General features: G+C 46.5%; 1 protein-coding gene across 1 annotated transcript in view; it reads right to left on the bottom strand.

Moving 5' to 3' along the window:
* LOC135911786 (beta-alanine transporter-like) overlaps positions 1 to 14816 on the bottom strand; it is a 69527-nt gene extending 54711 nt beyond the window's left edge. The window contains exon 1 of the mRNA XM_065444123.1: positions 14526 to 14816. Within this exon, the coding sequence (XP_065300195.1) occupies positions 14526 to 14816 (291 nt within the window). The remainder of the gene's footprint in view (positions 1 to 14525) is intronic.
* Between the last annotated feature and the right edge of the window lie 11673 nt (positions 14817 to 26489).

The raw sequence follows: 26489 nt of genomic DNA, 5'->3' as shown, positions 1-26489 counted from the left end.
TTAACGTTTCCTTTCCCGCTGTGCCGTTTGTTTACATACACTTGTCTTGAGCGACGGCAACAATTCTTTCTGTTGAGCCCCCAACGGGTTTGGTTACAGATGTTGAATATCAAGATTAGAATGCATATAATATAATGAGCGTATATAATAGTTATCGCTCTTTAATAAAGAAGAACATTTAAAAAGCTGGGTACTATACTAAAGTGGGACAGATTCCGAGGCCGGCGGTAGACATCAGTACACGTATACAGTACTCTTCGTGCTGTAAATTATACCGAAACGCAGATTTCATGTACATATTATGCAGTTGTGCTAGTATTTAAAGCAATGGGCTTGTTTTTAAATGTTTGCCTATTTTTAATATAACATTGCTAAAGTGAAAGGAACAACTTCATAAAGCCAAAAGACATACAATGAAGCCAACGAAAGCATAGCGGAGATACCCTGTGTTTTCCTTGGCTTCATGTGGCCATTACTAACAAAACTCGAGCCCCTCGGTTCCCCTTCTCGTTCAGGAGCAATTTTAAGTGCGATGGCGGAGCCAGGTGATTTTTTGTGCATGCTGTAACACGACACCTGGAACCGCATGGTCGCCTATAAATTGCCTTCTTAAAGTTTTACTCCGATAACAATGAGGAGAGGGAGACAGGGGAGGTTGGCCAGTGAACATACCGACTGGCGACACTGTGCTGGAGTAAGGGAGTAAAGAGGATTACATGATTACAGGAGACTGAAAGAGACAAATACAAAAAAAATACCCGGAAAAGAAAACTGCGCATGAGTGCAATGTTGCACAGGACGATTCCGTGTAGCGCACAATATCGCTGAGGTGGCTGAAGGCGTGTACAAGCAGAGCTCACGTCCTCGGGAGTAGCGCCGCAAGCACTTCGTGGGAGGCCAGCCTCAACGACGTTATGAGAAGAGCGGTCCCGAACGCGCTATCAAAGCCACGCCTGCCAACCGCGCTGTTCATTAGTTGTGACGTCGTCATTCGGCGCTTGGCTTCCGTAATCCAAAATTAGATGTTTACGTCAAAAAGAAAAAAAGACGGAAACTTCAATTTGCGCTCAAAATTTATACTATGTGCTGCATGGCGAGCAATGACGCTATCGTCACTGTAAGCAGAGAAAATAAAAATTTGTAGACGAAAGCTCCTTATTTCTTCTTTTTTTCCTGCGATACTCCTTTCATTCACTGGAACCAACCCTGCGAGTTCGTCCGGTTCCTTGCCCGCAGGGAGTTTCTTGATGCGTTAGTCTCGGCCAGCCTCCTTTTTTCCCCCCCTTTTTTTTTTGCGCTCTTAAGACGTTCACGGCTCGTTTGCTCGCAGCACGACGCTCCAGGCGAGCGGCCACACTTGGCCGCGACCACGATGCGTCGAGGCTATAAAAGGCACGTTCCACCCTCACCAGCGCTGATCGGACACGATAAGTGATGGCATATGTCCTCCTCCATCAAGGTCCGCGCGCGCATCCCTTCCGCCGTGGCGCCGCTCTTCTCGAGACGCCGACGAAGGGAGACTGTGGACCTTCCGCTTAGCCGGAAGGGCCAGCGCACTCTTGGCGACTTCGCGGTCTTTATGGCGCTCGCAACGGCAGTGTCAACACGACGTTTTAAGGCCTCGGCGATTGAGTAGAAGGCGAAGACGCGAACACAACCGTCTGCACCCTTCGCTCAAGCGGAAAGACGACGAAATGCGGGCGTGTGTTCGTTCCGGTCGCCAGTTTGGAAGTCAGTGAACGCTGAGCCCGTGCCGGAAAACGACTACAGTTCTGCGCCTAAACACTGGAAGCATTGATTAAATGGGTGACCTTGTGTAGATTACCGTTAATTAAGCTTGAACCATTCCTAATAGCATCGACACGACTTAAAGAGCTCGTTAAATATTTCTAGAGATGCAGTGCGCCTTGAACTGCGAAACATTCTCAGACTCCGGGAGAACGCTGCTGTTTCGCGCGCGACAAAGACTCTTTTGAGTTTTTTTTTTTTTACGTGACGCAGACTTCAGTCAAGCCATGTAGAATAGTAATCAACTGAGCTAATTGGTTCATGGGTAAGACCAGCTTTGAACACCTGAACTGGAAACACTGGGACAAAGGTAGACAGACAACGACGTCTTTGTCTGTCTCCCTTTGTCCCCGTGTTTACAGTTCAGCTGTTAAAACTCGCCAAGTCCTGTAATATTTGCACCATTCGCGTATCCCTTTTGTTAGAGAGTGCTTTCTGTCTTTCTTTCTTCTTTTTCTTCTCTCTTTCTTATATAGATGTTTTTGCATTTCATTCAGCTTTGCTTTTTCATTTTGACGGCCTATTTCCTTTATTTTTTTTATTCACTTATTTTTAATTATAATTTCATCTTTTACCGCAATCAACTGGAGTAGCATGCTAGGCGTTTAGCTCGGTTACTTGACCTCTCCAGCTATTACGCAAGTATTTTTCTCTCTTTCTACAATGTACGTTTGTTTGTTTCATAGTTCATAGTGGCAGTGTGAGGTCGAAAAGGTTCCGCACGTAAACATGTTGAGCAAACACGGTCAATGCGTCTTGGTGGTGGGGGTGGTGACAACCGAAACGCCACGTACACACAATGTAGGGTTGGCCAAGAAGCACCCACAATATAGTGTTGGCTCTCGCAACCCGTAACTACCGTGTTTAAGACACAAAAAAAAATTAAGTTTGAAATCCTGACGCACGCTCGCGAATTGCACACAGTGCGCTACGTGGCCTGCCATCCAGTAAGCCGACCGTTTAAATGAATAGCAGATCTACGCATAGGCTAGCGACTTGCCGGTGCGCCGATCAAATCGAAAAGGAACGTTGCGGTAGGCCGCGGTTTCAGAAAACGGTAATGGTTGATATGAATCGAAATTTTAACAGTAGATACCTTGATCTACAATTGCGCTACAAATGTTGCCCAGAGTTTGGTGACCACGGATAGTTCATAGGCGCGCCAAATCATCGCGTTCACATACGCAAGGTCATCATCTTCATCATCGCTGATCTTATTATTCGTGTTATATATATACATATATATATAGCACATTATATTATACATTGCAAGATTGCATACCCTTGTAACAATGTAAACATTGTTACAAGGATTAACATTGTATGGGTGTATATATATATATATATATGTATATATATATATATATATATATATATATATATATATATATATATATATATATATATATATATATATATATATACATATATATATATATACAATATATGTATGTATTTTTCTGCAAGGGGAGGACAAAGTGAGAAATTACGAGCCTTTATCTTTAATTTTCAAAGCTTTGCGCTCACGCTATCTTTTCTCATCTCGTCTGTTGGTCCTTCCAAGCATTAGGCACGTCCGTTTTAACTCTTTGCCGTGGGGTCTGTTTTGCACTGAGATTTCAGTACGAGATTGCATCGAAATTTCAATGCGGCCGGCCCCACCGGAGATTGAATACACACACACGAACACAGCAGCACTCGAACGCCTACACATATCGCGATTCCGGTAAGTTTCGCACCGACGGGCAAGTTCGGTCGCCTGTTCAAAATAGGAGCGAATTCACGGCGTATAGAGAAAGCGCATATTATACCGAGACGTTTATGAACTGCATATACCGGCACGCGGGCGTGGGTTGGGATCGCTGAATCTGGCGAGCACGAAGGCGTGCGTAAACGTAACACGAGGCAATAAAGAAGTATTTCAAAAACCGGCAGGAAAGGCCGGACAGCTATTTCATGCTTTGTGGACACAGTCTCAGATTCAAGCTTTCATTCTCAACGCCGCGAAAGCTTCTTGGAGCAGTGACATGTCGTGGAGCAAGAAGAGAGATAAAGAAATAATCGTTTCTCTGCGAAGCTCGCGGCAATTTTTTTGCTAGTTCAAAGAAATAATCAAATACAAAGTCGGGAAGCAGGAAAAGGAAGGAACTAGGACGACGCCGGTCATGCATCAACGCACTAGCGGAGTTAAGCGTCCGGATCATTACCGCGGGTAATGTAATTTAAGACAAGCTTCCTTGTCTCTGCTGCGAGGTCCGATCTTTGAATTACCAAGAATACAAGCAGAAAAAGCAGGAGATCGCTGATAACATATGTATAGAAAAGAACATGAAGCCCACCGACCAACAAGAATTAGTAGGAGTGTACTAAGTGCACCAGCAAACATTGTGAAAATTTATGTCAAACCCATGAACTGCTCGTATAATTTGATAATTGTGTGCATATTAGAGTGTGAAGAATCGTTCCTTTTGTCTTTCTATCGCTCTTGTCATCTTTTCCTTTTTTCGCCGCGTGGGTTTATCACTGATGACGCAGAAATAGCCTTTCATAGCTCTTTCATAGCGAATGTTTTAATGTTTATTACCAATACACAAAAAGGAAAAAAAATATGGGGTTTTACGTGCCAAAACCACTTTCTCATTATGACGCACGCCGTAGTGGGGGACTCCGGAAATTTTGACCACCTGGGGTTCTTTAACGTGCACCTAAATCTAAGTACACGGGTGTTTTCGCATTTCGCCCCCATCGAAATGCGGCCGCTGTGGCCGGGATTCGATCCCGCGACATCGTGCTCAGCAGCCTAATACCATAGCCACTGAGCAATCACGGCGGGTGACAAGAAGAAACAATTGCTTATGTAGAGGAAGGAAAAGCCATGTTCTGAAAAAGCGACCTCGACTGCTACCCATGCAGCTGTGAGGAAACATAAAATGGCGCTCTGGTCATGAGCTGCAGCCACACCCTGGAGCTTCCCTATAAAACAAGGTTTCGGTGTAGTATAAAGAGATTGTACGATACCCTGAAAACACACCATAGTTTCTTGACGGGACGTCCGAAAAAGTAAGGTGGGCTAAACCACTTGTGAAGAGGAAGAACTGGGTCTTTTATTGCAGCGTGCGTCCTTTCACCCAAATCAAAATTCACAAAAACGTCCACTGATTTTTTTTCCTGCACATGGGAAGTCATCGTGCAACCATCTAGTTTTTCGTTGTCCCCGTTGGAAGACGAGGGTCGATATAATTGATTGGCACGCACCAATGAGGGCCGCAGCGTGATCGCGCAACGAACGCCACCGATGCGCGCACTCGCTCAGTTCATTAGCTCGAGATGATTAGCATAATGTCCGTCAGCTGTTTCCTGGCGCTCTCTTCACGGAATCAGTGGGGATATTTTTACGCTCTCGATGCAACCGTCACTAGCTTTGCAGCCTATGTGCGCTGCTCTTTCTTCTCAGCCGAACTTCCAACATGAACCTTTTTGGAAAGCTGCAGCTAAGGCCGTTTTCCCCCTTGCTGACAGTTTTCCTAGATCTTTTTCCTTCGTTTTCTTTCTTATTCGTTTCGCTCATTCCATTTCTTGATTTCTTCTTTAGAACGCCTCCCGAAAATGTGCGTGTGTGTGCGCGTGTGTGTGTGTGTGTGTGTGTGCGTGTGTGTGTGTGCGTGTGCGTGTGTGTGTGCGTGTGCGTGCGTGTGTGTGTGTGTGCGTGTGTGTGTGTGTGTGTGTGTGTGTGTGTGTGTGTGTGTGTGTGTGTGTGTGTGTGTGTGTGTGTGTGTGTGTGTGTGTGTGTGTGTGTGTGTGTGTGTGTGTGTGTGTGTGTGTGTGTGTGTCCATTGGCGACACCACGGTTTGATACGGTTGACGGCCAACTACATCGTTGATGGATGCCACACGGCCGCCGACGACGACGCTGGGACAAAGAAACTCCCTGGAGAGTGCGTTCGGCACCGTTTCGCTACGGCCGCTGCTAGCCGCCCAAACCGACCGTCCAGAAACGCACCTTAGACACTCGGAAAAGCCGCCAGTGATTGAGAATTACATTGGGAAGGGTGCAGCAGAAGTAAATCGGAAAGAAAGGGAGGTGAAGTTGCAATGCTCATCCATTAGGGAGCCAAATGGAAAAGAGCAAATTCAAAACGTCAAGAGCATCTTTGGTTATCCTGCACAATGAGAGGAAAGAAAACTTGGCTGGGCGTAATGTATTTTTGGAGCGGAAATAATTGAAGATAGAAGAATCAAGAGTTAGTGGAATACCTACGTTCTGATATCAGCGGTTTCGGAAATTACGCCGAAATTATCTTATAAGGTATATGAATGCCCACATACAGGATCTAGATGGCATTACCGACAACAACGCGAAGTCGATGTTAGATCTTTGTGACCAACATAACCTCGTTATCGGGAATACAGGGCCTAAGTGTGCGGGGCAGACCATGTGGGAAGTGGAAAACAGGCAGTTGACCACTGATCACTGTCTGATGACTGAATGAATTTATGAAGAATTGAGAAAAATGGTCATTGCGAGGAAAGGTATAGCAGCATGCGGAGAGACCACAAACGAATCATTTTGAAACGGGGATATGTAGTTGGGAATGGGAGCGAGGAGCGAAGAATGGCCAGTCCAAATTTGAACGCTCAACAATAACAAATATAGTCACACGAGTCAGGGAATAACCTGGCAAGTGGCCAAGCAAGGAGTGGGGATACAGTGAGCTTCTCAGTGTAATTATAACAGAAATACGGAAAGAGAAGCAACATGGTCGTTGGAAAGGGAAAAAATACCGAAAAGCTGGTGGAACAGGGAGATCCGAGAAGCGATCGCCGAACGACAGAAATCATCACGGAAGCACAGGCTGGCAAAAAAAAAAAATCGCAGTTGCCGCAGGATGAACTGGTCAGTAAATGAGAAATATACCGGGAGAAAAAGTCTATGGTTCAAATACTGGTGCAAGCAAAGATAAAAGGTGAAAGTGAACGTTGGTTGTCAGAAATACGTGAGAAAAAGAAGCTGCAACTAGGAAGTCTGGAACTATGCAACATATTCTAGACGAAGATGGAAACGGACTCGAAGGGGACGCGGCGTTAAATTACATCCGAAAAATAAGAGCCAAATCTTTCCAAAACAATTACGAGGTTGCATTTGAGGAAAAAAAGAGTACGAGAGAGAGCCAAATGGAAAAGGAGCTAGCGCTGACAAATTTCAACTGGAAGAAAGCACAAGAGAAGTTCCTAAGCCCAAAGCCACAGGATTACACGAAGCTCTCGTTAGACTGATTAATGGACTGGGACCAAAAAGTAAGGAGGCTGCGTTGAAAGCAATAGAAAAAAACCTTAAAAGATGGACGAAAACCAGACGGTTGGCTACAAAGCAGAATTAATTTATTTCGTAAAGGTAAACGGAAGAAAGAATTCATATAGACAGTTGTGTGATCGGTAATATACAGTTTAGCAATGCAGGCGATTAAATTAAAGCTGTATTCATGGGCAGAGAATAATGGCATATTGGGAGAACTTCAGAATCACTTCAAAATCGGTAGGCCTTTGGGTGATAACTTACTTGTTTTTACTCAGTGTATTGATTTATAAGAAAAGAGACCGCTATATGTGTTTTTTTAGACATTACCGAAGCGTAAGACAACGTAAACCGCAACATATTGTGGGATATTCTGGAAGGGGAAGGCATAAGCAACGACTGTATGCAGATTTTGCAAGATATTTACCTAGAAAATACAGTTTGCGTTGAATGGGAAGGGATGAGGAGCGAGGAGAAAGTTGATATCAATAAGGGACTCAGACAGGGGTGCCCTCTATCCCCGATGCTGTTTAAGATGTACATGGTGAAGATGGAGAGGGCGCTAGAAGGAAGTAATATCGGGTTTAATCTCTTATACAAAGAGGCAGGTACATTAGTAGAGCAGGAGCTTCCAGGTTTATTTTATGCGGACGACATTGTGTTGCTAGCTAACAAGCAAAGTGATTTGAAACATCTGGCTAATATCCGTGGACAGGAAGGCGAGAATTCAGGTTTTAAATTTAGTATTAGAAAATCAGGTGTTATGGTATATAATGAAAACAGTGAAAAGACAGCGACAATACAGGGCCAGGGAATACGTCGGGTAGAAGAATATAAATACCTTGGTATATGGATAAACGAAGGCAATAGATATATGGAAACACAGGAAAAAAACAATAACAGTACAGGGGAAGAGAAATGAAGCCATAATGAAACACAGAGGGCTATGGGGATACAGTAGGTTCCAGGTGCTCCGGGGTATGTGGAAAGGTGTAATGGTTCCAGGACTTACATTTGAAAATGCTGTTGTTTGCTTGAAATCAGGTGTACAATCAGGACTCGATCGGAACCAAAGGTCAGTGGGACGCCTCGCATTGGGCGCTCACGGGAAGGTTACAAATGAAGCTGTGCAGGGTGATATGGGCTGGACAAGTATTTAAGTGAGGGAAACGCACAGTAAAAAATGGCTGTGGCTTAGCTGAGGTTAAGCCCAGGATGCGAAGCATACTAGCCTTTATTTTAGTTGTTGAACCACTGCTGAACTGCTGTTGCTTGGCTATATTTGGTTCGGCTAGACGAAAAAACAACTCATGCGTTACTCTGCTTCGCCTTCAAGAGTGGAACGCGAAAGCATTCCCGTCGACCCGCCAGCGACTACGCGCCCCGCATTGGACGCGGTGAGCGTCGAGCAACGCAGCGTTCGGCGCGGCAACGAAATGTGCGCCTGAGCAAGCGACGCACGCCTGAGCCTTAGAAACAGCTCGTTTCTAAGGCAACACCGCATTCACTAGAGGCGCTTTTGTACCGCTTTGAAGCATCGTACTCGTGGCTCAGTGGTAGCGTCTCCGTCTCACACTCCGGAGACCGTTCGATTCGCTGGGTGGGAATCGTTCGATTCCCACCCAGCCCATCTTGCGCGAGTTGAGCGACGCCGCGAGCGACGGCGCGAGTTGGAGCCCCGTTTCTCCTCTGTCGTGACGTCACGGTGTCACGTGGTATGGCATGGGGTCAAAGGTCATTGAAGGCGACACCGCCGCGCCTGAGGAGCTGGGTTGAGCTCTCGTAATATGCTTCGCATAAAATTGATTATGAAGAACGACTGAGGAATATGGCAGAAGGTAAACGGAATGGGAGAGTGTTGAGGTATTTGTACAGGAAGAACAATGATTCATAGTGGATGAAAAGAAATAGGAAGCTTACCAGCAAGTATGTGGCCTGTAGGGTGAGCAACACAGCAACAAAGAACGTCAAGCGGAAAGTCATAGAGGCTGAGATATTCTCATGGGTGGTGGCAAAGGAAATGAAACTTGCCATGAGTAACTACTTAAGGGGAAAAAACGAAATCGGGAAAGAAACAACTTATGATAACTCACAGGGAAGCTCATTACTTTATGAAGCGAGATCAGAATGCCTTAGAACAGGGGCTTATAAAGCGAGATATGAGAAGGAAGAAGCATGTGCTGGCTGCGGTAACGCTAGGGAAGCGATGGAGCATGTTTTATTTGAATGTGAAAATATCTGCCCAGCGGTAGATTTAGGTACCTCTGGCCTCCTTGAAGCCCTTGAGTTCAGCGAGAGAAGAGGGAAAGTAAACATGGCCGCAATAGAAATTACTAAGAGGCGATAGGAAGATTGGTGGAAGAAAAGTAGGTAAAAGACAAACAACGGCTTGCTCCTGTGGCCACGACGATGAGGATGTTCGCTATCTACTCCTCGAATGCCCCATATACGAGATGCAAAGACGGCAGCTAGAACAAGAGCTACACTCCATTGATCTCACCGGCCTTTCTCACTCGCGAAATTGCTGGGCCAATGGCCATCGAAAATAGCACAGCGAAAAGCATTCAACGCACTTGAACATTTTTATGAAGACAGAGGCATCCTTAACAAATACTAGGTATTGCATTGAATAATCACACGATGTCACTATGCCGTTCTTCAATTATTTGAAATTATTAGTGCTTGTATATTACGTGTTATACATTATTTTTTTGTGCGTGAAGCCCAATTCTACTCCTTGAGCTGGATTACTCTACGAAGCGAAGATTACTTGCAGGAGAAATCGGAATGCATAATTCCCTAATGAGCACATTTTCACTAATTAACGTCATAAATAATGCCTTTAGGTCACATATTGGGGTTTATGAATTGGAGGCGGTAAGTTCGCAAGGCATATTCACTTGGAAACGAGCCTGAAGCTGGCACGTATCACAATACGCGTCCCAAATTGTGTGTGCAGTGGTGCTCCAGTTATCTTTTTCCTGCACTGCATAAGAAGTTCTTTTGTAAAAAGGAAATCTAGATGTAACAGTACAATTTCACCGCATATTTGAAGGCGCTTATCTCAAAACTTATGCTAGTTTCAAAATTCGTTCCAAGTAGACGTGTCTTGAGCACTCACCAGCTCCAATTCTTGTTGCAATACTTACCTTAATGTGATCTGTATCAGGTTATTACTGAGGAATTGTTAATTACTGGTAATTATTAAGTTATGCATTTCATTCATTCATTCATTCATGTTTATTTCAGCACTATGGTACATGTACAGCATGCACAAAAATGCTGGGGACACAGACTAAAAGCCACAGAAAGCTTGATGGGGTCTGTACCCGATTATTTCACTTTGACAGGGGCAAAATTTGAAGGACGCTTAAGCTTCGCCTTTAAGGGTGGAATGCGATAGCATTCAAAGAATCCCAAGTGATTCTCACGCTTCCCGGCAACTGCAGCGTATGTAACCGCAATGTTTACCAAGAAACGCTGGCGGCGAACGCTATGCACGAAGGCGAGCTTTGCGTGTGTGCGTGCGTGTGTGTGTGTGTGTGTGTGTGTGTGTGTGTGTGTGTGTGTGCGTGCGTGCGCGCGCGCGCGCGCGCGTGCGTGCGTGCGTGTGTGTGTGTGTGTGTGCGTGCGTGCATGTGTGTGTGTGCGTGCGTGTGTGTGTGTGTGCGTGTGTGTGGTGTGTGTGTGTGTGTGTGTGTGTGTGTGTGTGTGTGTGTTTGTGTGTGTGTGTTTGAGCTTACGACACAGCTACTGTTGGGCTCTACATAGTATTTATTGGACGAGCATAAGCGAGAGAAACGAGGATTATACTATGCAATCGTAAGTACATCTGGCTTTGTGAAGCCGTGTATGTTAAAAAGACGATGACTTTTGCCCTCCAGCGATGAATCTTAAATCTTTAGCGATCTGCATGGGCCGATCATGAAGGCGATACAGCGTTGCACGGTTTCTGCATAAAGTTGACTGCTACGAGAAAAGTACGGGAAATGTGGGCCAATCACAGGGATGGTGCAGTCTAAACAGTGTCACAAAGCGCGAGCTGTCACGGGGAAAGAACAAGAGAAACTCGCACCTGACGCACGCGCCAAACATTTCAAAGAGCTAGTCGACTTTGGCACGACAGTAGTATGTGGGCGATCGTAGCCTATAGTGGTTAGAACCCTGAGCTGCTGTGCACGAAGGTAGAGGTATGATTCCACTGTCACTCGTGCATTTCTTTTTATGAAAGTGGTCCGAAATGTGTCGAGACAGGAAATACCTGCTTACCTATACTACCGCAAAGTGCCTGGAATGAGGCAAATAATTATCTCCGCAATAAAAAAAAAGAACCTTAGAGACACAATAGACGAAACACTGAATCAGTTTAGGTTGATATGTTATTCTTGAAGAATCCTATTCTCGTGGTAAGAGGTCATTTATTACAAAAGAAAATTACGGTCAAAATTCGACGTTTGAATTTCGCGCCGTACTACGGGACCTCATTGTGATGTCACGGATTACAAAGTATTTGTTATTTTTTTGCATTACCGCTGTTGTGTTGAAGTTAAGGTTCCTGCAACTTTTCACGTTCACTCATTCATGCTTTTACAATACTGTGCAGCTCATTTTTACCGCTAGCAGCATAACTAGGCCCGAGCACACAGCATCAAAATCCATGACGTCACGACGGCCTGGTGAGGGAACTTGAAGGCGGCGGCACCACACCTCTTTAGTTTCTTGCGTCTTTTCTTGCTTACCAAGCGCATTCTCGCAATAATAGTGGGAATTTTGGTATTGTGGAAGAGTAATTTACCAACACAGCCCAAATCATTTTTAGCAGCCCTTTAAACACAAGATCACTCACGGCTTATAAGGAAGAAAAACAAATATGCAACCCTATAAGCATGCCACTGTTGACTAAGAGTTCTCGTACGAAAATAACGGTAAAGTACGTTCACGAATGAAATTAACTTGCGTGCTGCCGACGCGCTAACACCTCGAGCTAGTTTGCCAGTAAAAGCTCCAGCATCAACACGCTGCATCGTCGGCCTGAACAGCTGCGTTATCGAGGTTACCGCTATAGCCGGCGCACACTAATGCAAAAAGCGTCAGGGTGTACACGAATCCGCGCACACAAAACGCAGCAATGGAGAGCCACTAGACCACAGCCTCGATCGTTTCAATTTGACGTGCCGCGGGAAGACGCGTATACAAGTTCGCCTATGCGTCACGCTGCTCCCCAACCACACGCGATACCGGGCCCACACCCCGCAGCCCTAAACGGCTAAGTCGAGCGGCGTGACTACGCTGAGCGCATCGCCTGGGAACATCTCCAGCTGTATTCTATTCCTACTTGAGAGTCTTGCGTGGCTCTCGTCGCGTTTGGCCCTTAACCAATGCAGAGGAACGGCTGAAGAAAGCAACTGGTAGTGGAAGTACAGCTATGCGCCGATGCGGCGATTTCAAACGGGGAGCTCGCCTCATTAAATGCTGCATGGGATCCCGTTGAGCCACAACTATGCAGCTATACACAAGCTTTCGACATCAGCCTTCACACCCGCCGTGGTTGCACAGTGGCTATGGTGTTGGGCTGCTGAGCACGAGGTCGCGGATACTAATCCCGGCAACGGCGGCCGCATTTCGATGGGGGCGAAATGCGAAAACACTCGTGTACTTAGATTTAGGTGCACGTTAAAGAACCCCAGGTGGTCGAAATTTCCGGAGTCCTCCACTACAGCGTGCCTCATAATCAGAAAGTGGTTTTGGCACGTGAAGCCCCATAATTTTATCAGCCTTAATGGCAAACTTCGCTGCGATGGCCCGATCGCCTCCTGGGCACGATAGTTGTTACGGATACGTGCGCAAACATTTCACGTGTCCGTCCATTGAGAAGAAACCTCCCTAGTGTGTCCATAATCGATTCGCGCGGAGTGGGACATTTTCTTTCTTTCTTTCTTTTTTTTTTCGTCACACCCCGCCGTATGCGTCAGCGTTTCTTTTTATGTGGGATAACCATGCATATTGGGTAGCAATCAAATGGGATGTCTGTGATAAATTAGGGTGAATGCGCGACAAAACTTTGGATAAATCAATAATGCACAATCCAGTGTATGTGGGAAGCAGTGTGTCGGAACGGAACGAAAATAAAAGCGAAACAAAAGGATATTTTTGCCCCGAAGGAAAACGTAACCGAAATCTTATTTATCGGAGTGAAACCGAAATATTTTTTATCGGTTTTCGGTTCAAGGGGAAAGCGGGCAATCCGAAACAACCGACGTCAGGCAACGTCAGAATTATGAATTATGATCAGAATTAGCGCGTTACCCAGGGGTCCGCATGAGTGCGTACCTCAGGCAGGAATAGCACGAGCGATAGCTGGTCGTTGAGTGCTTCACTAATTTAAACCTGCCATTCGGTGCACTGGCAGATCACCGTCGTAGCAAAACCCAGGGCCTGTGGGCTTAAGAGCTTATCGTTTCATTCTCTACGGGTAGAACACCTTGTTACCGAAGTTTCATCACTCTTTTAAGTTCGTTTAAGTTAGTTTTATTGGAACAGCGCATTTCGGCGAGTATACACTCGATGACGTGCTGCTTCTGAGATCATGATCAGTTCTTGACTCAAAGCACTGAGTATGATCTTAGAATTAGTAATTTACTTATTGAGAAAAGTAATTACTACGTATTTATCGTTACTTTGCTTCAATTTTTTTTTTTTTTGCATGCGTACTAAACCTGTTACGAACCGTTAAGGACCATTTTTTTTGTCGTCCCGGAACAGAACCGGTACGGAACTTGTTTTAGTGGAACGAAACTAAAACCAGAAGCAAAAACATTTCGTTCCGACACCCTGGTGGGTATTGCGCCCGAGGCAAGCTATTTTGTCCCTCTCCCACCCGCGTCGAACTCCAAGTGTGCGTCTCATCAAATCAGCATGTACTTACAGCACGTCGAACAGTTAACACGAAAACGCTTACATCTCCTTTCTCGCGTTTTACGCTGCCACGTATAAACTCGTGAAAATGACGACTGCGCGATGCGCGAAAAATAATGAATTCATACACAGCCTAGGCATGCCGCCTAGAATTGAGAAACGTAACGTCTACTCTGCTGCATAAACGCTGAATGTACTTGCGCCCGTAAGATTGAAGCCAAGTGCCTAGGCCGCAAGAAATTTGCTGTTCTGCCGTGCACGTAAGCCATATATCTTTGCACACGGGTGCAACCGCCTAGCCAGGCTACGCTCTTTCCCAAAACAACACCAATGTTTGCTTCATGTACCCCGTATAAATGTTACATGATGCCGATAAATACGCGTCCTGTGTGTTCGTTTGTGCGTGTACGACTCCGCAGTGGAAGCTGCGTTAGGCGGCCGGCACGCGGAGCTAGGGCGCCTCTTTGTCCGCGCCACCGCAGTGGCATCGAGGCACCCCCTACGCGTGGCAGCATCGCAGCACCCGAACCTGCGTGACGGCGGTTTCGTCGTCTCCCAGGAAGCGGCGGTCGTACTCGTAGCCGTCGGGGCAGGCAGTCGACGCGTTGGACAGCGACGCGCACAGCTGAAGGCGCTCGGTGCCGTTGGCCCAGTGCTCGGGCGGCGGCGAGCCCCGGCACCAGTGGTCGGGCTCGAGGAACATCAGCAGCTGGCCGTAGAGTTGCGGCCCGCACGATACCTGGGCTGGGTACAGCACCAGCCAGAGCAGCACCCGCTGGTAGCGACCGTAGCCGCATGCCTCGTCCACCAGGCTGTCCATGCTCGGCCGCCTGCCCCCGACGCGAAAAATAAAATCGTCCGCACTATAAGAACAGTATATGTATTTCCAGCGCTTGTGACCATACGTGATTGAGCATTAAAAACCAGTAAAATTAAACTCTGTGGTTTTACGTGCCAAAACCACGATCTGACTGTGAGGAACGCCGTAGCGGGGGACTCCGGATTAATTTTAACCATCTGGGGTTATGTAACGGCACACGGTCGTTTTTGCATTCCACCCCTATCGGAATGCTACTGCCGCAGCCAGGATCGAATGTCCGACCTAGAGCTCAGCTAGAAGCGCCGCGCCATAGCCACCGATATACCGCGGCGGTCATGAGTGAACATTCATCTGCGCGTGTGCGCACACTGACTTTCCTGCCCTCCCTCATGTATTTATTCCCCCCTTTCCCACAAGACCATGATTAACCTCCCTGCATTTGCATCGTTCTCTCTCGCTCTCTTCGGCATCGAAGCCAGATGTCGGGCCCACAGTGAGCACGACCTGTGCGCGAATGTACGTTTATGGGCCACTCGAGCATTCTTTCCACTCTGGCTTCATTCGGCGCTTGAGGACGTACTTACAACACGTTCTTGGAGACAAGAACTGCATAAACAAACTTTAAGTACAGGGATGCCGCGAATATCGCCTATTCCTGAAACATCGGCCACTTCCGGCCCTAAATTTTTTTCACAAAATATTGTTGTCACAAAACGCACCCAGAGATGGCCCACCCCGCGCAAAAGCCCCGCAGCGGGTGCCACAGCGTAACAAATTATCATGCGCATTAGGGCAGGTGACAACAGCCATTTACGGCCTTTTCTTGTTTACTTGGTCCATGCACTTCGCGAAAACATACGATTGTCGTTTACATGTTGTAGGCGCACGCCGTTGCCAAACTGCTATGGAAAGCCCATGGTTTATTGGTATCTCGGTAATCCTTCACACTCGGTTTATAAACATCTCCTCCTCTAACACCAAGATTTGCGCCATGCCCCCTCCCCTCCCACTTCTTTTTCTCCAGATATGCCTGTTTCAGAGGCGCATTTTGACTTTTACGGTAGCCTTGTGTTGGCCACGCAAAGTAGATCGCAAGAAGGACAGAAGCCTCGCCTCGCCTGCTTTCTGTGGCCCTAAATTCGTCACCGGCCTTATAAAGCCCAGACTTAAAATTTGCAGGTAGTCATAACAAAAACAACAAAAAAAACAGAGGCCAAGGGAAAACTAGAAAGGAGTATATGGCGAAATGGGGGAGGGGCGGGAGGGGCGGGAGCAGCAGCCTTCTAGCCAAGAAATTAATTCTATATGCATTTTAACGCGCCAAGAACCAAACATTTTACGAAAGTTTTGCGCTTGCTATAATTAGTTCATGCCGTCCATTTTAGGAGTAATTAACAAGGTCTCGACCTTCTTTTTTTTGAAAAAAAAACTCTATCTGTCTATGGGCGCTGCAACGCAAAGCTATTCCGATTTCTTTCTATTCCATTCCCGCCATTAGCTCTCCGCGAACGGTCAAAAAGTTTCGGGCCACGTCCACTTCGCCTGTCTGTCACATGACGTCACGAAACCGCGAGAACTCCATCTCTCAAAATGTCGTGTGCGCACTGATTATGCATGTTTATGTCGAACCAAAAAAAAAATCACTGTTTGCCACTCCACACCTATTTCGGCATTAGCCCTTCGTTATTGGTAAAAAAAATTTCCGGCCATGCTCACTTCGCCTAGCTTTCACGCGACGTCACAAAATCCCGAAAACTCATTAGTCAAAGGGACATGTACGCACTAAAAAGTAATTATTATGCTGAACAAAACTGAATTGTTGCATTTTTTTTCTGGAATAACCAGAGACTGCCTCATTCCGAAGGGAATAAAAGATGACTGCTCACCGATCAATTTGGATCTGGCTACTCGGAGATGCCGACGATAATGTTTTTTTCTTGTTATATACTCGTAATAAACATTTTGCATGGCAGATTAACGCTGTCAAGCTTTTTCGGCACTTATACGGCATCGCTCTACCAACTATTTTTCGTTGAGAATCCGTTTTGACTTAATTTTTAACGCCCAACTGCACGCCACCGTCCACAGTCCACGGGTCACTGAAAACTAAGCAAGGGGAAGTGGACCAACCGGAGACGCCGGCACCCCTCTCCTCACCAGGTTATCTATTTTCACTGCGATAGCTCAGAACCATCGAAACCCTTTTCACTTCAGCGCGCTCCTCGCCTCCTGTCAGCCAATTAGATAAGGAAAACCTGTCATGGTAAGCTGTTCTGTTGGCTTTGAAACCAAACATAAGTGACCTCCTATAAACTAGGTGAGCATTTGATTCGTCTGTTCGAACAACGTTGCGGGTCACCACCCGTGCTTGCGTCGGCGGTTAGGTAAATTTAATGTATAAGGAGACTGAAATAAAATCAGAATGGAATAGTTTTATGTTATAGCACCCTATGTTAACGGCACAAACAGAGACGTCGCGATGTCACTTTTTTTTTACTCTCTCAAAAGAGCAGGAGCATAATAATGGCGGTTTGGAAAGTGCATATAATATGAGCACAGAGTTCTTCCCCTCTCATGGCGTTTGATGTTGATTGGTCGATATTGTGTTGATGAACGTATATTTACTTCATGATTTGTATCTGCAAATCACAGGGAATAATTGCCGAAAAGCTATGAACGACGCGCCAATAGTAGCAAAGACATTCATTTCTTCAATACGATCTATTCTTGCACCCATGCATAACACTGTACCATGCGCTTTCATGTTAACGTGTCTGTTGGAGCACTGCATGACTGCAATACCATTCATGTTTTTTTTTAAGTGCGTTGTACCTTTGTTCTACCTTACATGGTCTCGTCAGTAACCTTTAGCGATACGACACATCCAACTGCTCCCCCTTCTCTATTCCTGTTTTTCAATTTTGAACTGCGCCCCTTTCGACCGCCCATTAGACACAAGCGATCCGTGTCCCGCACGGCTGCAGAGCATCCGCACTTGCTACCGAGCGCACATCCACGCCGCCAAAGAAATATTTCGGATCGGGCAGAGCTTACCTCGCCGAGTAGAGCCGCCGGCGCCGTCGAGTGAGCCTGGCCGCACGCCACGCGGACCGGGCGCGCAAAACGGCCTGCTCTGGGCCAGCGCGCCAGTCGGGCCCGAAATCTGGGCGTCCGAAATCGAAAGCCGTGCTCCCTTTCCCTTCGCCCGCCCCCTTGGCGGCCGCATAAGAGAACCCTTCTTTCCCCACCCCGGGGAAAAGATGGGGAGGTGATTTCGCGCTCTTCCCCACACACACTCCAACCCCGCTTCTTTTTCCCCTTTTTTGTGCTGCTCGTTTCTTTCGATTCTCTCCCATGGCCGACAGCAAGGGGAACCTCAGTGGTCCAAAGAAAACTTGCAGAGGAACAGGGGCTTTCCCAAGCAGCGCGGAGTTTGCTCTGCCTTGTATCACCACCGGCGATGATCGAACCGGGAACCGGAGTCACATCCGTCTTACTTTCGGACGAAGGCAACTGGCAAGGCCGTTATACGCGAAATATCTGCTCGCTTCTTGTTTTATGAAATACGCGCGGGGCTCGGGAAACAGACTTACAGCCATTGCAGGTTCCTTAAACATTCTACCAGTATACGATAGTTGAATCTCCATTCCCTTTGTGATTTCCAACCTCCTGAAGAAAAGGAGAAATAAAAAATTAAATGCGAAAGCGTAGGTGCGGATTTTAAGTGGAAAAGAAACGCCATAGGGCGCATCAGTTTTGTCTCGTAGCTTATGGTGATAGGATGAAAAAGACCGACTACCTGACGAGTCCAAAGCTAATTTAGTCTTTCACACATTGCCCGCCTACATCCACGACGACTTATTTCTCTGTGCATCGACCATGAAGACATCAGGACCGACGCATGTAAATGCAGGAACGCGTGGGAGACTTCAGTATGAACGCGCTTCTTCTGCTCTTTCGTATATTCCCCCTCTCTTTCAGTAGATGGCGGCGGCTCATGCTACGAGTTTATGAATCATTTAAACCAGCTCGTAATATACTTACGCCATATAATCCGATGAATCTGCATGTGTGACGCGCTGCCTGTAAGAGTGAAAACTGAACGGTCTCGGCGGAGTAAGAAAAAACTACAACGCGAAGGCCAACACGAAGGCCGAATGTGAGATGAGCTCTATCAAAGGAAACATTGTCATACGAACCAGACACTCCCGCCAGCAGTCATTTTATTTTTGTTCTTATCATAAAGGTGTGATGCAGCATGAAAAACAAGCCTTCGCCTTTCAAGCAGCATCGAGTACAACCTCAAAACGCACACCTAAGCAAACAACCTAGAAAAGTTGGAGCAGGGTGCTGCTTCCAATGCGGCGATTTCCCATTACTTAGACCTCTCCCGGCTTCCTGTACACTGCACCTTCCACTGTGGCGATCGTCCATGCACCAAAGTAGAGAGAGAGAGAGAGAGAGCAAGGACAGGAAAGCACCAAAGTAGAACCGGCGACGGGGCAATGGCCTGGAAGTGGGGGTGTGTATCTGTGTGTTGAGTTTATAAATGAACTTGGACATTTACAACTACATACGTGATATTTGCTTTTCTACGTGGCTCAGCAAACAGCAGTAATTTTCACTTGGCCCTTCATCTTATGGAGTTTCATTTGGCGTGGCCGGTGCTTTACGTATGCCGACATGAATGGGACTGATCATATTCCTACTCGCATCAAGATAAAAACATTGCCGCTCTCCAATCCATCTGGCGCCGTCCAACGAGTCGACTGGGCTTAACTTGCCTGTACTTGAGGGCATTTGTCAGGAGATCATATCGCGTTACCTAGAGTTAACAATTAAAGGTGCAGTGCACACGAACGTGGAGGTGGGCAACCGACACCATTTTTTTCCCTCCCTCAACACACAAGCCTCATCTTTCATCCTCACCTTGTGAAATTTACTCACCCTCCATCATCCTCAGCTAGCAAGAATGTGTCCTCCAACCCCCCCCCCCCCTTTTCCCACGCTCAATTTCCTGCATTTAAATACCAATTTACGCGTCCCGCGAGCTAAAACTGCCAATATTCGTTGGCACTGACAAACAATACGCATACTTGATTTTTTGTACTGTTTCTATGAACCGGCTATGGACCGGCCGCGTTCATTGGGCAGGACAGCCGATTAACAACTTGGCGATGGTGATGCGCTGACACGAGTTGCTTACTATACTTTGCGATAAACCTCTACTGCGTTTTGCCGGTACTTGCATAACTGGGCAAGGAAGCGTCTAGCAGCGAAGAATAACATAGTTAAACTTTATACTATAACAGACATAAGGTAATTAGGTTTCGCGCACATCAAAACTGAATGAAATCTGCATACTTTAATGATTTAACGACAATAAGGGTGTAATTAGAGAGTTCTAGATTAGGGTACGCAAGCCTCCATTTGCGTACGCAAGAACCCAAACTTTGATCGGGCCTTGCTGGGATCCAATCACCTCACGTACGCAAGCGGAACTATATATAGGTAGGGTAAATGGTTCGTGGTCCCGTTAGCGCTCAACAACAACACTAAACGAACAAAGATCAATCTGCCCTTTCCATACAATTTGAGACCTCTGCTCCTTTCAGAACATTCTCACTCTTGGCATGTTATTGATGGTCGTGCCAATCACAAGTTCTTGCGGATGTGCCTCGACGTGAGATTCTGCTGCAAGATAGACGCATTAAAGGTCACGCGCACGGATTCCGGCTGTTCTACACGGCGTAGAAAAGAAAGTTATGCAAAGGCTAAGCCGATTATATTTATACAGGTACTCGGTAAATGCATAACAGTAAGTTGCATAAATTCAGTAACTACAGATTGTGCACCCGGTGACATGAGTTAGCTGGTTAATAACGTGTATTAACGGGCAATATGCTTTTGAGAAGCGGTAAAATACATTTTAAAAAAGCGAGTAGCCAAGCCCGTAAAGAAATCAGCGACAACAAACTCACGGCAGCCGCGAGGGCGCGGTGATGCCGTTGTGTCGTTGCACTAGTGTGACTGCAAAATCTTACTGTCTCCCGACCGTCAGAATCTGCCGACGCGGCCGTCGGCGTTTTTGGCGTACAGAAATCGTACTACTCGAAGTGTTTCTCGAAATACTTGTTTTCACCTGTCAACGACACAGTCTCGTTCCGCCTCTCATCGTGGAGGCCCGGCTTTGCGTTTACGAGCAACTGTGCGCGAGGGTTCCAAGCCATTCGCTGTGTATCGACGCTGCTCCGCTGCGCGTTTACGAGCCAGCATGTGCTCGCGTTATAAACCACGCATCGTTGCGTGTTTCCTCGCTCCGCGTGACGCTTCTTCCGATTCTATGTGTCCTCCACATTCAGTAGACGCTTCGGCCTCACTTTGTTTGTGTTGGAGTTCGCGTCCGAAATCGATGCATAATAGCCCTGGTTGTCCCGGGCCACCTCGGTTTGCACTATGCAATGGTGCAAGACAGCAGCTGCAAAGAGCAGGGGGGAAACGCAATAAAAGCTTCGCGTTCTAAACAAATGAAAATGAAAAAGAAAAGGGAACGTAACACGACAATCGGTTGGAATCAATCAGAAAATCCTAGACGGCGGCGCAAACATCGCTGCTGCGGAATCCGAGAGTCGAGGCCCCAGAGGCAAGGGTACCAGGAATTGCTGATCAAGGCCAGGATAGCGAATGGGAATTTCCATAATTCTCTTTTCTTAATGCAGTGAAGCGGCGCATGACAAAAAGGAAGTGATCAATAATCGTGTCCCAATCACAGAAAAATCGCACTGCGCAGCAGCGCACAAACCAGATCCGTGCAGGTAAAAGTTCAAAGATGAAATGCGCTAACGTAAATTGGCGAGGAATACTTCAAGCCTGTGTGTAACGCAATTCACAACGCCAATGATATAATAGGTGCTGATATTCAGGGCAAGCAACGAGTACAGGGTCTGACAACGCTTGCTTAACTGCACGCCGACTCCGGAATCTATAGCCGCAGTGATGTATGCTGACATTGGTAAAGCAAGACATAAAATACGCAGAGATGCCACAGCCAGTGAGTCCGCAGTATCATTCACAGAGCCTCGTATCAAGGCACCCATACTAATTGAATACATTGCCAATACGCCAAGACTAAAGAATGGAATAGCCACAACAGACAGGAGTTGCTAGACGCGGAAGGGAAGAACCCAGTGATAACGAGTCTAAACATAGCAGCTATTGTAGTTGAAGAGTCAAATTTACGAAACGGAAGAACTACCGCTACGCACTCGAAAAAAAACGTGCACACACACACACACACACACACACACACACACACACACACACACACACACACACACACATATATATATATATATATATATATATATATATATATATATATAGAGAGAGAGAGAGAGAGAGAGAGAGAAATGAACGTTGAGGAAAAGACAAATTACTGTTGGGAGCCGAAACCACAATGCCCACATGGCACGACCGATTACCAAATGAGCTACTACGACGGCTGTCCCTCGGTTCGTTTTCTTAGGTATTTACGTAACACTATATATAACATCTACATAGTATCGCCGGTAATAGCTGCCAAAATTTGTGCTTTAGTGCCGCCGCTCTGCTCCCACCGGTGCTAAAGCTTTTTCTTTGTACACCTCTATTTCTGTATTTCTGTATTTCTGTATCTAAAAAGAAAGCGAAGTAAGCGCCCATCTTTAGGTAAATATAACTGAAAAAAAGCCGATTTCCCTAGCATTTCGCAGCATTGCCTGTCGAATCTTTATTGTTGGTACAAATGATCGAGGTGCTAACGCAAGGCGTTGAGGAGGCAGTAGAGCGTATATGGGCCTCAAACATAAGAGCGACGCGCAGGATCTCGGGAAGATGAAGAGGGAATGCTGGGAACACAGCCTCTTATGTATATTTATATAGAACGCTATGGTTGGAAACAGGAAGTGAGCGGTGGGGGGAGGGGGGGGGGGGCTGCATGGAGGCGTACTATAGTAGGCCAAGCCAGGTGAGCTTGTGGCGACTTTTTGACGACATCAAAACGCCTATCAACCCCGCAATGGCGTTCACATATGCTGGATTCGACAATCCTACGGAACGCACAATGGTCATGCCTCTCGCACGAAACGCGCGCCGCGCGCGAGCTCACAAGAACGCCGGCGAAGGCTTACCGAAGCGCTTGCATTTATATTAAATACAGGAACTGCTACTTTTAGAACCGATGTGAGTAGCAGGCACAAGAATCCTAAGTTTGTCGCTGGTATATCTTGTGAAATTTGAAGGTTTGGTTCATTAAAAGAGATTGGAATTACGCGTAATCAGAATGCAGGTGCTTTACATATTTATTAATGCGATTAGTATTCTTTGAGAACTTCATCCAGTATGCGGTACGTTTGTCTTTATAGCTGTCTTGTCCGTATCTAACCTATTTAACGCTACCTTGGGTCACTGAGTATACGGTCTAATTGGTATACCGTCAGGCTGCTATGCGCAAGGAAGCGGGTTCGAATCCAACCGTTGACTGCTGGGTATATTCCGCCAGGGTCCTTTAGTTGAAGGACCTTGGTTTTGCTTTTCCATGAACCACTTTCACGCCAACTTGGGACACTGGGTATGTGCTGCTTTTCAATGAGAAAAACAAATATTTTAAAATTTTATCGGTGCGGGGCGGAATCGAACCTGCGTTCTATACATAGAGTTTACTACGATAATTATTAGAGGGAACTCTGGCGCTGCAATCAATCAGCCACTATGAGAATGAGGGGAAGTGCATGATGGATTTGTTTGATCTTCGTGTTTGAGGATTCAGACGTTCTTGCGGCCTTGTTTATTACGCCTTATATACCTTCATTGGCGTAAATTTCAGAGCATTTTATACTTTTCGATGTGCCGAACACGCTACTAACACGCACAATCGCTACTTATTGCAACGGTTCAGCTTGTCGAGGTGGCTAAATCGAAACGCGCCAAGAGTATCAAGGCACTAGCTTGCCCGCGATAAATTTATGTCGCTTGTCGATGCATGCGTCCGTGGCATAATGGTTTCAATATCACACATCTGTGCTAGAGGTCCTGTGTTCGAATCCTGCCATTGGACGAGTTCAATTATGTTTAAGTAAGGAAGGATCTAAGAGGAAGGAAAACAACAGGTGAAAGGCAGAGAGGCTAACCAGATGAAGTGTCCGGCTGCTACTCTGCACAGGGGGATGGGGTAAGGGGCAGATAAGAAAACAAGAATAAACAAGAGAAGATTTTAAAAAAAGGAGACCATCAGTTTGCACATATTCTATAGTTTTTCAATGAGTCCTGTTTTAAACAGCACAATAGCGCTTCTAAAGCAGTTTGGGCCGACGTCGGCTGGGACCAGGGTCCAAGAATTCCGCCTTCCGTAAGGGGACGGTTGTCAATCATGTCGAGAGTGGTGATGAGGACTTGTCTTTGTGCATTGAAATGACGACAATCCCACAGAAGGTGCGCTATCGTCTCTTTGCACCCGCAAAGTTCACAATCTGGAATTGTGGCCATTCCTGTGAGGTATAAGAGTACGCATTCGTAAAAGCTACTCCAAGCCATAGGCGACAGATGAGAGTTATATCCCGTCGTGGTAAGCCACGTGGAAGGCCGAGCTTCAGATCAGGATCCAGGGAACAAAGGCACTGGTTTTAAAGTCTGCCTAATTACACTGGAGAAAAAAGGAAGCTCGCGAGCAAGCGCACGGAGCTTTCCCGCTGCATCTGTTTTCAACAGCGGAATACCAACGCAATCGGCAATGTTATGTGAAGATCGAGCGGCTGTGTATGCTTGCTCGTTTCCAAGGATGCCACAATGACTTGGCAACCATTGAAACACAATGTCATGTCCTGTCTCAACTGCCCGATGGTAAATTTCTCGTGTACGTGTCCACGACAAATCGCTCGTGGAATGCACGGCGTAATGCAGAGAGCAAACTCTGGAGGGCAGCCTTGGAATCACAGAAGATGGACCATTTCTGGGGAAGTTTCCTGATCGATCAATTGAATTTCTGCGCGCAGAGCTGCAAGTTCGACAGCCATCGTTGATGTCCAGCGCGATGTTCTGAATTTTATCACTGTAGATTTTGCTGAGACAAATACTGCAGCTGCTGAACTGGAGTGCATGACCGACCCAACGGTTTAAAAATGTAAGCGGTCACTGTGGACTTCATGTAATAGCAACAATGCTGCCTTCTTCAATGCTGCTGGCGGCATTTGTGCCTTCTTCACGATGCCTGTAATGCTAAGGCATACTCTAGATGAATGCAGAGACTACAGTGGCAGCGAAAGCCATGCTGCTTGGATGATTTGCCAGGCAGTTAGATAGGGAAATGTGTGAGGCGTATTGCATTTCAAAAGCTGTTGATGAGTGTAAGCGCTCCATCAATGGCGCTCACTCATAAAGAAGTGTTGTATCTTGAGAAGAACCTGATGAATGCTTTGTAATGGCTTGATAAATGCACAACGAAGCCTATCGGCTTCGTTGCGCATTTGGTTTTTTCCTACGTGGCACATTCGTTTATGTGTCTGTCTGCGCATTTATTTGAACATGTGGTGGTTTCTTGCATGTTTTTTTCTGAATAAAGTCTAGCGCTCTGCCCTGTCCCACCTTCTTTTTTCGTTAGTCTTGTTAGCGCTAGTAACTGTGTCACAGTAAATGTAGCTCAATGGTAGCAATGCTCCGTGAGTAGTCGCGACATGGCTGAAACTCGTATGCGGCTTGGTGTTGGCAGGCAAGCAAGATGGTAAAATGGTGCTCTTGCCCCACGTAGAATATGCACTTTTAGAGCATCGACTGCAATGTAGGATGTTATAGGGTAGTCACGCGCTATGGATGCAACTTAGGCTTGTATACTCTGGAGTGCGCAAACGTTCGTTTTACTAGTGCTTCCCAGTACGGACAGTCTGTATCTTAGGAAATCCATAAATCATACATGGTATACAGCTGCAGCATCGATTGCACAGATGCGCCCCAAGCCTTTCTGGCGAAGAATTGGAATGCATGGGCTATTGCAGTCAACCTCCTTTTCATATATGAAATATGTAGCGTCCGAGACAAATCACAGTCGATGATGACTCCAAGAAAACGGTGCTTTGTTTCGTAAGGAATTACTTGCCAATTTACGCGTATAACATATGGAGTCATTGTTTTGCGTGTATATGCGACTAACCGGCACTTTTCTGAGGAGTGTTCAAGGCCTTTCGTATGCAGGTAAGAAGAGCTTTTCGTGACCGCCTTCTGCAGCCTCGCTCGTATCTGCGGACGTATCACGCCGGATGCCCAGATGCCTTCTGCATAGATGGATATCTGTACCATCCTTGGCAATGATCCAACAAGGTCCAACAGTGCTACGTTAAAGAGCGTGGGGCTTAACACTCCGGCTTGCGGCACACCTTTGGTGGTTAGATGGTGGGATATCATGCCATCCTCTGTAAGCACGAAGAAAGACCTGTCCTCCAAATAGCCTTGGATCCAGCGCAGTGCACGGTCTCCAATGCCCACATCAGTCAAAGCATCGAGGATTGCTTGGTGCGCTACATTACCATATGCGCCTTTCACATGAAGAAACATCGCCACCGTTAATCGTTTCATGCTCTTTCGATGTTGAATGGATTTTCACCAAATCGAGCACGTTATCGATGATGGACCGCGCCGGAAGCACGT

The sequence above is a fragment of the Dermacentor albipictus genome, chromosome 1 (assembly GCF_038994185.2).
Source record: "Dermacentor albipictus isolate Rhodes 1998 colony chromosome 1, USDA_Dalb.pri_finalv2, whole genome shotgun sequence".
Taxonomy (NCBI): domain Eukaryota; kingdom Metazoa; phylum Arthropoda; class Arachnida; order Ixodida; family Ixodidae; genus Dermacentor; species Dermacentor albipictus.
Note: the sequence above shows the minus strand (reverse complement) of the source record. Positions and strands in the feature narration are given on the sequence as shown.